The sequence below is a fragment of the Dermochelys coriacea genome, chromosome 1, assembly GCF_009764565.3.
Source record: "Dermochelys coriacea isolate rDerCor1 chromosome 1, rDerCor1.pri.v4, whole genome shotgun sequence".
In the NCBI taxonomy this organism is placed as follows: Eukaryota; Metazoa; Chordata; order Testudines; family Dermochelyidae; genus Dermochelys; species Dermochelys coriacea.
In genome coordinates, this window is record NC_050068.2 from 75,568,586 (window position 1) to 75,582,949 (window position 14,364).

Consider the following 14,364-nt stretch of genomic DNA (forward strand, 5'->3'; position numbering starts at 1 on the left):
AAGAACTATTCAACCAGCTCTTATTAGTGCCCTACATTTGTTGGATCAAGAAAGAAACAAACGCAAAGAGGTGGAGATCCTACAGGTGGTGCTTAGAATGTGAGCACATTGAGAGACCTCCACAAATGGCAGGTTGAGTTCACACAGTGAGAGGCAGTTTTACCTTTGGTTCACCTGCTAGAGCTGCAGCTTTCAGACCACAAAGGTCATGTGGTTTAATTTTTGACTGCCATAATATGCAGAATGCATATAAAGCAATTCCAGCCGCTACGGAAATGACAGCAGTAACTGGGTAAATTGACTCTGCTGAATAGAGCTAGCACCCACAACACATATAGATCAGATTAGCAAACTCACAGTGTGTCCTGCCCAGCACTTTGAATATGTTCCCCTGTACCTCCTGGAATTATAATATACACAGTTTGACTTCAGCTCTATGTTCTCAGATCTTTAATGTAAATCATGAACTTATTATTTAAAGAAAAATTGAGATAATATGTTTTAATTTGCTATTTATCAACGTAACATACAGAGAGATGATGTACATATGGCAACAACCCTATGTCTATATTTACTTCCAATGATGCCCTCAAATGTAATACACCAAAAGATATTTACTATTGTACAACAGTTACTCATCCTATAGAAAAGTGCATTTTAAACAGAACAAGAATACCCTACTCACTTGCCATTTAATGCTGCCACTCCAACAGTGCTTCTGGCAATTGACATACTTGCCACAAATGTCCACTGCTGACTTTGTGGATCCCACCTCTCAACCGTGTTCAAATAGCTCCAGCCATCATGGCCACCCACTGCATAAATAGGCCCTTCAAGTACTGTAACACCTAAAATAGAAGAGAGAGTGAGAGAAGATAAACATAGATAGATTATCTTACACTACATTCTTAAATAAATATTTACCATCACAAAAGTACCAAGTAAATATTAATATGCCCATATACTCCTGATTGAATAAGATGCATAGCAATCATCTTACCTCTCATCTCCTCCCACTCATACTTTGTGTTGTTTTACATATTATCTTGCAAATGGACTGAGTCCTTAACACGTCCTCAAAATAAAATAAAGTCTAGAGTGGGTCAGAAAATGGCTTTATTTTTCCTATGGAAAAGTCTACTTTTATTGAAGATGTTTTTTCATTAAAAACTGATTTTTTCTGTGGAAAGCAGACACTTTTTAATAAGAAAATAATATAATCAAAACCCCAGTTTTCCACTGATGAACAGTTTTGATGGAAAAATTAAAACCAGCCCTGAGTTAGTGTTCAACATCATCCCTTTCCTGAGGATTAATTGATTGGTAACTCCAAAGCAATAACACAACAAACTTCAGTCTAAGTTTCCTCACCAGTATTGCTGGTTCCTAGGATTTTCCTCTGGGATCTCCTCTATCCTAGCTCCCCAATTTCACCTGGTCCAAAGAGACTCTGGTACCATTTCCACATTGTGGCTTGGCCCAGATGCCAGCATGACTCAGCAATAATGTCCTTAAATCTTAATGCAGATAACATAAGAACATGGACCATCCAGTATGGCATTTGCTATATTCTGAATATTTCCAATATTCTGATGGTGGCTATCATCAGGTGCTTCAGAGTCAAGTGCAAAACACTTTACAGTAGTTAAGATAATCTGCTCCCAATAAGATTTTATCCTAGTCTCTAATAGATTGCTTTAAAACACAAAGCATAGGATATTTATCCCTTCCAAACTTTTTGTTAGCATTTACTATAACAATTCTGGATATGCCACGTATTTATCTTGATAAAGATATGATCCATCTTTGAATCTTGTTAAATTCTTTGCCTCAACAACATCCTGTGACAACAAGTTCCACAGTCTAATTACGCAATATGTGAAGAAGTAGTAGCTTTAATCTGTTTTGAAACTTTTCCCTTTTGATTTCACTGAATGTCTCCTTGCTCTAATCTTGTGAGCCAAAGAGAACAGTGGCTCCCAGTCAACCTTCTCTTTACCATTAATTTTATATACTTTTATCATGTCCCTTTTTACTCATCTCCTTTCTAAGATAAACAATGCCAATTATTTTGAATCACTCCTCATATGTTGTCCTTCTCTGAACTTCTTCAAATTCTGTAATATTCTTGTTCGAGAAATTGTCACTAGTACTGTACATAGTATTACAGATGTTTACTGAACAGAAATTTTCACTGAGTTCTCCACAGTGATGACCAGGTCCCTTTCCTCAATTGATACAGTTAATTTAGAACCCTATAGAATGGATGAGTATATATATTTTCCCTCCAATATGCATTACTTTGTATTTATTAACATAGAACTTCGTCTGGCATCATGTTGCCCATTCACCTCACTTTGTCAGGATATTCTGACATTTCTCCCAGTCTTCTTTGGACTTGACTAACCTAAATAATTTGTTCCATCTGTGAATTTTGATACCTCAGCATCCACTCCATTTTCCAGAGCATCATTAACATCTATCAAATGAACTCAATAAAAAAATTCTGTACATTTTGTACAAAAAAAAATTTGTACATGTAAAAATTGTTACATTTACATTTGAAACAACCCCCTCTTTGCAGAGGATGAAATGTCCTCATTCTCCCCATATTTTCTCCTCAAAACAGCTAGTCCAGTTCTGGCCCATTGGATTTTAAAATATTGAATAAATGAAACTCTGGAGCGTAGAATTTCATTCCACTGTTGTACAGTAATGAAAGTGTTCACTGCAAAAAATTACTCATTTAAACCTTTTGAAAGATATTATATTTATGTCTCTAGACCAGTTCATTAGTAACAAACAAAATCCAAGATTGATCAACTCAGACTGATTTTGATTTGTGTCCTACTGGGGTGAATGGGTGTGATGCTAATTGAGCAACAGATTCTGCCAACCCTATTCACACTGAGTAGTGATTTACTCCACAAATACTCCCATGGATATTAGTGGATCGCACTACTGTATGTATAAATAACTTGAGTTCAATAGCCCTATTCATGGAGTATGTTATTAATATGAGTCAACATGAGTAAGGCTGGCAGAACTGTTTGACCAGTAAATTTACCTAATGCTTTATTTAGGAGGCTAATTTTTCCATTTTAGGCTGTCAGTGGGTGAAAAGTAGAAACATGTAGAACTGGGTCTATGTAATATAACTTAAAACTGGAAATACAACAGCCTTCAGCAAAAATGAGTAATCATAGTATTTCTAGTGTTTTTTATATTTTCCCTAACCCATAGATATTTTAGTTATGCTTTTTTTTGCATGTGGTTTTTAATCATACTGGAATAAAATCAGAAAGCTGCAACCGGTAGCATTTCCATAGAACAATTCAACAAGGACTATTTTCCAACAGCAGGAAAAAAACCCATGCATTCTGATTATTTGCCTTTCTCCAAATCAGGACACTATTACAAACCAAGTACTATTCTAATTTGTGAACTGAGTCAATCATATCTGATAAATAGAACATTTGTCTATCACTGATTTTTCTGTGCTCATATGAGCTATATGACATCAGGTATTGCTTTTATATTACTTCCATACATGGCAATTTGAGGGACTTCATATGTTGCCTGAAAATGTGTGGGGTGGGGGTGGGGTTTCTTTGGTTGGGTTTTCAAATTAAGAAAGAGTCACTTAAAATAAATCTGTTTTGCATAAATAAGCAGATGGAAGAAGCAATGGAACAATCAATGTGAAAATAAACTGTAGACATTTCTAAGAACACAGTAAGCCATCTCTTTGCTTGTATTGAAATGAAAAGAAAAAAGGGCTAAATTCTGCCCTTTAGGCCAGAAATCTGCATATCCAGGGTAATAGCATGTAGCCAACACCTGTCTACTACAAGAGACACCCTGCAGTCACATTGGACTGGCACACTGTAGGGCCCTTTTTTTCTGCATTTGTCAGTGAAAACAGTATGAACCCTAATAAGTGCTGGCACAGCTTGCTACACTGTTGATAGCATATGGGAAAATTCAGAAAAGAACAAGAATTATTGACAATGTGGAAAACCTGAGTTAAAGTGAGATACTTAACATATATCCACATAGCTTACCCAAGATGTGTATCCAAGAGGTGATTTGATCATAGTCTACAAGTGTAGCAGAGACAATATCCTGGACAAACTTTATGGAATTAAGGAATGGAATTAAGATAAAATTTACCGAATTAAGTTAAACCTTATTGAGTTAGAATTAATGCCTTTGGGATATATTATATTAAAATGTAGTTGTGTATTTCTTAATGTGGAAATATTTTTAACTCCTCTAGTGAGGAGGTTAAGGATGCTAACATAATTTCTCTGGCACCTTAGAGACTAACAAATTTATTAGAGCATAAGCTTTCGTGAGCTACAGCTCACTTCATCGGATGCATTTGGTGGAAAAAACAGAGGGGAGATTTATATCTCAGAGTGTGTGTATATATGCTCTAATAAATTTGTTAGTCTCTAAGATGCCACAAGTACTTCTTTTCTTTTTGCGAATACAGACTAACACGGCTGCTACTCTGAAACCTGTCATAATTTCTCTGGTTATCAGTCCTTTGAAGCCACACCCTCCTCCCTTGAAAGGTTCACACTGGATTCTCCAGGGACCAATAGACAAAGAAAGGACTTTTGGATAAATAACCTGGTTTTAAACAGGTTATGACCTTCTTCCTTGTGCAGCAAATATACAGGACCCCTGGTCCACAGAGGGCCCCAAACATTTGAGAGGGGTTGGAAGGACTGGCCTGCTGTGGGCCCATACGGCTGGGGGCTTGTTCTGAGCTGAAGCTCTGATGAAATTGTAACCACAAGAAACTCCGTGGGTGGAGTGCAGAAGGACTGCTTTGGGAGCAGAGTCCATGTTAGGATTGGGGTAATCTCCGATAAATTTAGTAGGTGTGTAGGCTCTTTTATATTTTTTTAGTATGTTTTCTTTCTAGTGCTTTTACCTGAGAATAAAATTGCCTTGCATAGGAAGAACTGTGTAATAATTTATAATGGTGGGCAGACACACAGAGATCAGTCTCTGAAGAGAAAACAAGCCCAGCTGTTTAGGCAGACTGCTGGGAATAATACAGGGAAGGCAGGGGACTGTTTGTCTTGCAAATAACCCAGGCCAGGAGGGAGTAAGATGTGGGTATCCACCCAAGAAAGATAAAAGCCAGGGAATGAGAAGCCTGAGGGGGTGACCTTGCTGAAGCACTCTGTATTTAAGGGGAAAAACAGGTGCAGTTGCTCTGAACTGTGACAAGACGTACCTACATGGGGAGAATATATCTGATCGAAAGGGCTCTGGCTAACAAAGACATAACATAACAAGATCCAATGGCTGGAATCTGCAACTTGATGAATTCAGACTAGAAATGTGGCTCATTTTTTCAATATTGAGGACAATTAAGCCCTGGAACAGTTTAGCAAGGGATGTGGTGGATTCAGACAGTTGAACACTTTAAATCTTTTAGAATTACTTGGTGAAAATCCAAAGTCTGTGTTATGCAGGAAGTCAGATTAGATGATCATAATGGTCCCTTCTGGCCCTAAAATTTATGAATCGGTATGCATTTGCCAAATTGCAGCTCACTAAGCCACACTTCCTTTTACTATGGTACACACTCTGTCATGACAGGTGGCTGTAGCTGTATGGTATTTGCCATGGCTGGAATCTATCTACCCTTCACAGGTTACCAATGCTAAGGGTTGGTCTAGACAATCCTGCCAAACCTGCAATTTCAGGGGTCCCACTTGTGATGGTTCCAATAGTGACAATATAAGATTTACCACACAGGTCATGGAGATGCTTTGTGCAGACACAGCTCTTTGGTTAAACCAACTGAACACTTGTAGGGGATCTATTTACATTAGTCTGAAGTGTGGCCTTGGCTACACCATATCACAGGTTCTTTCTTTCCTCCTAATTAACAAAAAAACAAATCTCAATCCACCCTTCCTCTTATATTTATACACACACACACACATACACACCATCATACACACCCTCGTTCCAGACACATTACTGATTCCTATTATTCTATCCACTGTCCCCCACAGTTGACAAGGCATAGGAGTTTCGGTTTGGTGGGGAGACAATGACACATAGGATTAGATCAACAAAGGGGACTTAGACTCAGTGTAGAAACAGATTGTATTTAGGCACAGTGCTGCTTAGTGGAATCCACAGCCCTGACTTAGGCACACAGGCTCCCTATATAATGCATGAAGAGAGTTGGGCACCTAGGAATGGGAGATATAAGCCATCAAGATGATCAGGAAGCTGCCTAAGCTAACCAATAGGATATACTAAGGAGAACGGCAAGGCCTAAATCCCACCTCTCACAGGGATTTAGGCATCTAGGTTTATGCTGGAGGAAATGCTTCCCTCCATTCAGGATTCATTGCTATGAACCTTTCTTTAAATTAGGTGCTTACTCCCTTTCTTGGGGACAAATCCAGGGAGGATAATCTGTTCCCTTATAACCTGTAGCTCAGTGGTTAGAGAACTCATTCAGAACATAGGATACTGAAGAGCAAATCACTGCTTTAGCTGATGTGGAGGCAGGACCTGAACCCAGGTCTACCCACTTCCCACATGAGTGCCCTAACCACTAGAATATGAGGTAGTCTGAGATGGGTCTTCTGCAATATCTTCTGTTGAAACTTTTCCACATTGTTTGAACAGCTTTATAGTAACTGGGCAACAACAATTACAAGAACGACTCTATAGTTCAATGGTTAGGGCATGTATGTGAGATGTGGGAGACCCAAGTGCAAGTCCTGCTCTACTGACTTAGTCATGAGATAGGCACCAGGTGTTAGGACAGAGGCATACTTGCACATGCCTAGCTGCAGAATCTTAGGTGCCTAGGGGACTTTAATAGAAGAAATGTAGGTGCCAAAGAAGTTTAGGGATATTAGTCAGCAGCTGAGCAGTAGTTTTGAGGATCTCAGTGCTTAAATGTTGCATTTAGTTGCTGAAAATGGCAGTTATGTGCCTACATCCTTTTATGTGAATCTAGGCCTTAGGGATTTTAGGCACTTGTAGGGTTAGCCAGTACCTGAGTGGAGGTTTTGAGGGTCTAAATTTTGGATGTAGGCACTGAAAATCATAGTAAGGCACCTAAATCCCTTTGTAGATCTAGCCCATACTGAATACTACCCTTTTACTCAAGTTGTGTCAGATTTGTTTAGACCAAGCATGCCAATATTGGTAGGGTGCCAATTTTTGACTTCTTGAACCCTGCCAGTCCTTGGAGAGCGGGCTGTAAGCCAAAAAGACTACCTTATGCTGTTAAACTGACAAATATCACCACCAGGTTAGAGATGCGAGACAACCTACTAAATTTCCAGTTTAAAAAAGTGACAATGTCTTCTTCGAATAATCAGTTAGATACAGAATGTTATGGAGATAATTGAGTGGACATATCAGTCTGATTTGATTCTAAGCTACTCTGAGATATCTCTTAAATGAAGATTGCTTTATAGTATATTTTGAAAAATATCAGATCCCCATTGTGCTGGAGCTAGCTCTTCTGGATTTATTCAGTACACCTCAACTAGATGCCCACAGAATAAAGAAAGAGCTTCTTCCAAACAGATGACAATGTAAGTATGAATTATTACTACCAAGGTAAGGAATTTTCATAAGGTTGAAATTGACTAAGAAATTCACTGCTAGTAAATATAAATATGAGTCTAAGAAGGGTCCATAAGTAAGCAAAATACATGTGAAGATCATGAAAACAAAATAATTAACTGAAATAATGGCACTGCCAGCGGGGTACAGAATCTTCTCTTTATACTCTGGCAATGATAGTACAGTTATAAACTGTGTAGATAAAGGTAAAGGAATATTAGTTGAAACTACATTTCTCAGTTGCAACATAAAACATTTACTAGCTGGATTAAGCAATTTTAGAATTATACTGGTGATATAACACCTCATTCAACATACTTGGCTCCTGAAGACGTTACTACAAAGAGGCTGCAGTGCTTGTGGTGAATAGGATGAATGTACATTTTGGCTATTAAGGAAACAGACCCACTCTAAGCAGAGAAATGGAGTTTGTGTAACTAGAATTGATTGCTCAACAAACACTCTGCTTCCCTGATTGATGTCTCTATTCCCTTAAATAACCAACCATTTTCTTTAAGAGCTATGAATAAAATGCACACCCTCAATCACAGAGAAATAGTTTTGTAAATTCACCTGATGGAACTTTTTCTAAAATCTAATCAATGAACCTTGCAGGCTGTTACATCTAGAAACGATTCCAATAAAAGGCTTTCATTCCCTCTTTGCTAGGTAATGAGTTACACTATTAATTAATATTAAACAATCATTTATATAGCTCTAGAATTACAAACAGCACTTTAGCTAAAAAAAAACCTCTTTAACCCCAACCCAGATTAAACAAAATGCCCAACCTCAAAGAGACTCCATCCTTAAGACATAAATAACAATAGCACAGCCAAATCAAGGGTGGCATGAGGATTTTATCACAGGTAGGCCTCGAGTATAGTTGAGTTTTCAGAAATGATCTGAAGGGGGTTGTGGGTGGGATTGGCATACATTAAATTGGGAAGTGGTTTATTTCATACAGTGAGGACTGCTATTTAGGGTACCTTTAGCCAGCTATGTGGGATGTAGACCCTTCTGTAGTTAGAGCTCAGACTATACATTTTTATTATTAATAATTATTATTATTTCAGAAATGTAGCTGTCCCTAATTCTTTCAGCTACCCACCTCAATATATTTTCTTCTGCAATTATTGCAAATAATGTGGACATGCTACATTGTATACTGCTTAAAAAACAAACACAACAATTCCTAAACCGTACTGAGATAATCATTAAAGGCAGAATCTGCCAATGACTATATATGCAAAGAACTATATCCCAGCTGGGGATAGCTAGAGCATAGAAGTTTTCCTCACTCTCGTTCCTCCATGACATGCCCCCTCCTCCAGGGACTTCAGGAATGAAGCTGATTATGCTGATTCTACACCTATTCGGGACTCCTGCACGCTGGGAAAATGCCCAACAAGGGAATTTCAAGTGTTTTGCACTCCCCGTTCAGACACATGAACTGAACAGTCTGCCCCTAAGTATAGATTGTGGACTCTTGTCTTTAGACTCTTGTCTTGTGCAGCCCTCCAATTGAAAAGGTTGGACACCTTTCTATTGAATGGTTACATTTTAAAGGTTCCTTGGGCTAGTTGGACCATTTCCCCCTCCTCTTTGCCACCCTTTCAGCAGCAGTTTGCTTTCCATCAGCCACACTTTCTTTCTAACGTAAAATATTATACTGCGAATACTGAACAGATACCAGTTTAATCTTCACAAGAGAAAGTGGGTTGGAAGTGCCTGAAGGGCCATTAAATGTTGCTGGTCTCTCTCCAAATCATTCTGCAAACTCCATCCCTTCTTCCCCTGCCTCTTTTTACTATCAGCCTGTTTCTATTCTCTTTTCCCCATCCATTCAATATAAAGACTATAGAGATTCTTTCCTGTGCAATGCTGGGAGACGGTGCCCGGACATGTCAATCAAAAGCAACCAACCAGCCAATCAGAACATGGGTCTGATGTTCATTAAAGTCAATGCATATACATCAGTTTAAAAGCAGTGCAAGGTCAGCACCAGGCCTCTTGAATTTGGCAAGATCAGCGTCTCAGATATAGCATTACATTAAATTTAGTTTTTGCACAGAATATACTTATGACTATAATGCAGCATGGACATTACAGGTAGATAAACGTAATCTGATGTTAACTGAGATTGTATTCTTTAGGTTCTAATTATACAGCTGCCAGAGCAAAAGTCTATCTGTGGTAGGGAGTAATGCAGGAATGGAAATCCTGACCTTAACAATGACATTCATTTAAGAAAACACATCTGTTCTATGTATCACCAACAACTGACTGCAGATATAGAAGCATCATTAATAAGGAATACAGTCATTTGAGCATGGCCTGTAAATATGCTGTACTGCAAGCCACGAATATGAATAAAATATGTTAACCAATTACCTTCCTCAAATTATGGAGCTAGTTATTAAAATGCAAAATTAAAACAGACAAAAAAGTTTTCTAGCAATAATCACTGCTGTATTTGAGCCCATGCTTGTGTCTTCTCTTAAAAGCCAAAGTAAATAAAAATGGAAAAATAACACTCTCCCAAGAGCAATATTCCTTTCCTCCTTCTCCTAACTATAGCTCCCCATTTCCACTTCAGCCCCCATGGTGTGGCTTTTTTTTTTTCAAATTAAAAGACCAATTTTGCAAGGTGCTAAGCATCTCCTGAGAGGTACTGAGTGCCATCCATTCTCACTGAAATTAACTGCTTGGGTCCAATTCTGCAAACATGGACATGAGAAAAGTTATGCATGTGCATAAAAGTGTTTGTAGAATCAGGCCCTTAGATCGTAAACTCCTGGGGGCAGGGAGTTTGTTTTCTTACTTGTCAGTAAGGAGCTATGAATACCTATGAAACCAAATACGTTGACATTATTAATAATTTTATAGTAATTAAAAGTGGGAAAAGCTTTTTGCTAATCTGACTGTAACTCTTATAGAGAACACATTTCACACACAAGCATTCCTAATCCTTTTGGTTTGTTCTCAGAGCTTAGATGAATATTTGTGTACAACAAGATGTCACTGGTACTGGGAGGTCTCCAAATCTACCAGACCTTCTGGGGCACCTTTTACAATTTAACAGGCCCTCACATAGCACACAACACAAAATATTTTCAAATAAAATTGACAATAGTCTATTATTTTAATATACAGAACTCAATTTATTTTTAAATAGTTTGTAGTGAAATGTGTTTTACACATTTTATTTTTCTTCTTGGTGCTCCTGATTTCTGGGCAATTTCTTGGGATTAGGATGTGTTAGCTGCCTTACTTGATGCTATCTGGTAACACAATACTGACTCTGAGGAATTTCTCATTTTATCTGTTTGTAAACATGGTATTGAACAGATATGTTAAAAAATCAATTACCAGGGTTACTTTCTGAAACCAGTTATACACCATTACATACCCACTACATGATTCTTGCAGTAATGTATCATCAGAAATGTTTCTGGAGTGGTCCATACACACCAGTGCATCTAAGGTAATAAGCATCCCTGTGTAATTTACTGAGGCTGACTGTAGATCCACAAATTCTTGACATATACTAGGTAGAGAAAAAAATTACCCACATCCAAAAGGGGCACCAATCGCTGAGATGAACTGAGGGAAATAATTCCCATGTAGTGCATACCTGAGGTCCTACTGATGCTGTGACAGACGGCCCCAGGGTGCAACCTGGAACTGGGGTCCCGCTGACATACCAATCTGTTTTACCAACCTGGGCTCTCTCTCACATTGTGCTGCTGTGACAAGCTGCAGACCACTCCTAGTCCTGCACTCACACAGACCTTTACACAGGGAATGACACACCCAGCTACAGTTACATGAAGGCTTCTCCTCAGCCAGTCATGAACTAACAATAGAGGGATTCCAACCAGCTCATCCCCCAGCTCCACATCTTAGGACCCCAGAGCTATACTGTCTTGCCCTGGTCAAAAACCTGATCAGTATAAGTTTATTATTCAGTCCACCCCTCCCTCAAAGTGGAGAGGACAATGCACCAGTTTTTGCTCCTCAGCAGATTCTCCAAGCATTTCTAGAAAAACACACTACTTTAGGTAAAAACAAACAAACAAATTTATTACCTACAGAAAGATAGATTTTAAGTGATTATAAGCAGTGAGTGTAGAGATCAAAGCAGATTACCTAAGCAATAAAACAAAACTGAAATCTAAGCTTTATAAACTAGATAGGATTTGAATCAAGCACTGTCTCTAGTACAAGCACTGTTAGCTAGTACAAACAGGTTACCGCTTTTTCATACACAGGCAGGAATTCTTCTGTCCCAGCTGGGACCCCCTTCCTCAGTTCAGTCTTTGTTCCTCAGGTATTTTCAGGTGTTGTGTTGTAAGGGGAGTAAGGCCAAGTAATGATGTCACTTCCCCCTTTTATAGCTTCTCTCATGTGGAGGGAACTTCATTGTCCCACACAAAGCCCCCAGCACAGTTTGTGGAAAAGTACAGGCATCAAAATGGAGTCCAATATAAAATGATTTAGTCACATGCCCTTGCATGCTTTGATGAGTCATGGCAGGCATTACCCATATTTTGGCTGAAGTGTTTACAGGAAAGCTTGCTTTTGCTGATGGGCCATTATAGCCTTTTACAATGTGCTGGCTAGACTGGATGTAAACTAGTTTGTGGGTGTTGCCCAGGAGCAAGCACATTGGAAATATAGATGCATGGTCAATATTCATAACTCCAGATACAAAAATGATACATGCATACAAATAGGATATTCATATTCAGTAAATCATTACTTTTACATTGACACCTCACATGACATATTTTGAACAAGATGCATCATAATTATATCATAATCATATCACTATGGTGAATATGGGATACAGAGTGTTTCTTTGGGCACAGAGTGTCACAGATGCATAAAGGGATGCACCCAGGAATAGTGTGGTGTACTGTCATTTCTTTGAGGCATCTGTGCACCAAGGGGGAGGGAGGAGCACTAATATGAAAAAATTATGCCATGCTTTCTCCATATGTAATATTTTCATACTAGAGGAATAAGAAAACATAAATAAGACAGTTATTTGATTTACACTATTCAACATAAGAGCTACTGGATACTATGTCAGATCCACGGATGTTAGTATATGGTGTCTGATGATGGTACTGTAGTAATGAGGTGAGTTAATGTTATTTTATGTTTATGGTTGTGTAAAGTAAAACCTGTGGTTGGACATGAGCCAGTGATTTAACATCTGAGGACTCTGAAAAGGCCCATTTGATAGTTAGGAGCTACCGTGGAATGTTTGTTCAAGTGATAGCAGTTTAGCAATACTGACGGAAGAGAGAGTTGATGTTTGCTAGATAGAAATGGGTTTCTCCAGCACCTGGTATGACAATCAAGCTCCAGACACCCCAAGAGGAGACCAGGGGATCTGAACCCCAAAGAACAAGCCCTAGTCTATACTGGGGGGGGGAGAACTGATCTAAGTTACGCAACTTCAGCTACATGAATAACATAGCTGAAGTCGATGTACTTAGATAGACTTACCGTGATGTCTTCACCAGGGTGAGTGGACTGCTGCAGCTCCCCCGCCGACTCTGCCTGCACCTCTCATGGTGCTGGAGTACAGGAGCCGACAGGAGAGCACTGGGGGGGGTCAATTTATTGCATCTAGACTAGACTAGACTAGACACGATAAATCGATCCCCGCTGGATCGATCGCTGCCCTAGATGAAGACATACCCTAAACAATTTAATCAACTAATTGTATATAATGTTATTGTGTATAAAAATAAATAAAGTATTTTATGAAAGCTTGTAATGTTCTGAACTAGATGGTCATTATGAGAGATGCATATACACTGTGGTTATGAATCTATTAATATAGAAAACTGTGCTCATAACCCCTACTACAATTTCAAACACAAATCACAGCAAGGAGATGAACCTCCCAAGCCAGGCATTTACTCAAAACCAGATGCCAGAGAAAGGCAACAATGGGTCAAAAATGTTAACTGAAAGATATTGGCAACTGGGGATTTTCCCACTTTGAAAACTAATAGTGACTTGGGAAAAAAAAACTTTTTAAAGTTGAAGGGGTTTGAAGTGAAAGGCATCCAGAAACTGAGGGATAGACAGTTGGCAGGTAGGTCCATGAAACACTGGGTCCCATCCATGGCCGGGGATACACTGGGAAACTGTTCAGATGCAATAGGACACTTGTCTTAGAAAAGGGAGTTTATCTAATTTGGAAGTGTGAAGCCTGAGGTTGTGTCTTTATGTTTATTGTCTGTGTAATGTATATATGTTTGCTTTCTTTACTATTTCATCTTTCAGTCTGTGTTTTTTCTATTAAATAAACTTTTTGTTTTGGGGTTTTTTTTCATCCAAACAGGTCTCTGTTGTGCAAACTGTGTAAAGTGTGGGCGGAAAAGTGAGCTGATAACCAGAGGGCTCATTGCAAACCTTCTGGGGAGATGAACCAGAGGGGAAGGCTGGATTTGGGGAGACTTGCGATTCGAGGGGCTGTTGGTTTCACTCTGCAAGAAGTACCAAGGCTGGTGGAAGGCAGTGTGAGACCTTGTGCTTATGGGCAGGCTACTGGTGTCAGTGCTCTGAACCAAAGCTGCAAAACATAAAGGCTACCAAGGTTACAGGGCAGGAAGAGACAGAACCCCTTACCAGTCCGGGTGATTCTCAAAACATCAGTTGACTGAAGTTTCCTAAAATGGGCTCTCAAGACACCAGAGACTAGTTCACTGGGGA

The 14,364-nt window shown here is 39.0% G+C and overlaps 1 protein-coding gene across 1 annotated transcript in view; it reads right to left on the reverse strand.

Annotated features, from left to right (window-relative positions):
• Nucleotides 1–14,364, reverse strand: part of KLHL1 (kelch like family member 1) — a 447,831-nt gene that overhangs the window by 48,373 nt on the left and 385,094 nt on the right. Inside the window, exon 8 of the mRNA XM_038387225.2 lies at nucleotides 686–848. Within this exon, the coding sequence (XP_038243153.1) occupies nucleotides 686–848 (163 nt within the window). The remainder of the gene's footprint in view (nucleotides 1–685; nucleotides 849–14,364) is intronic.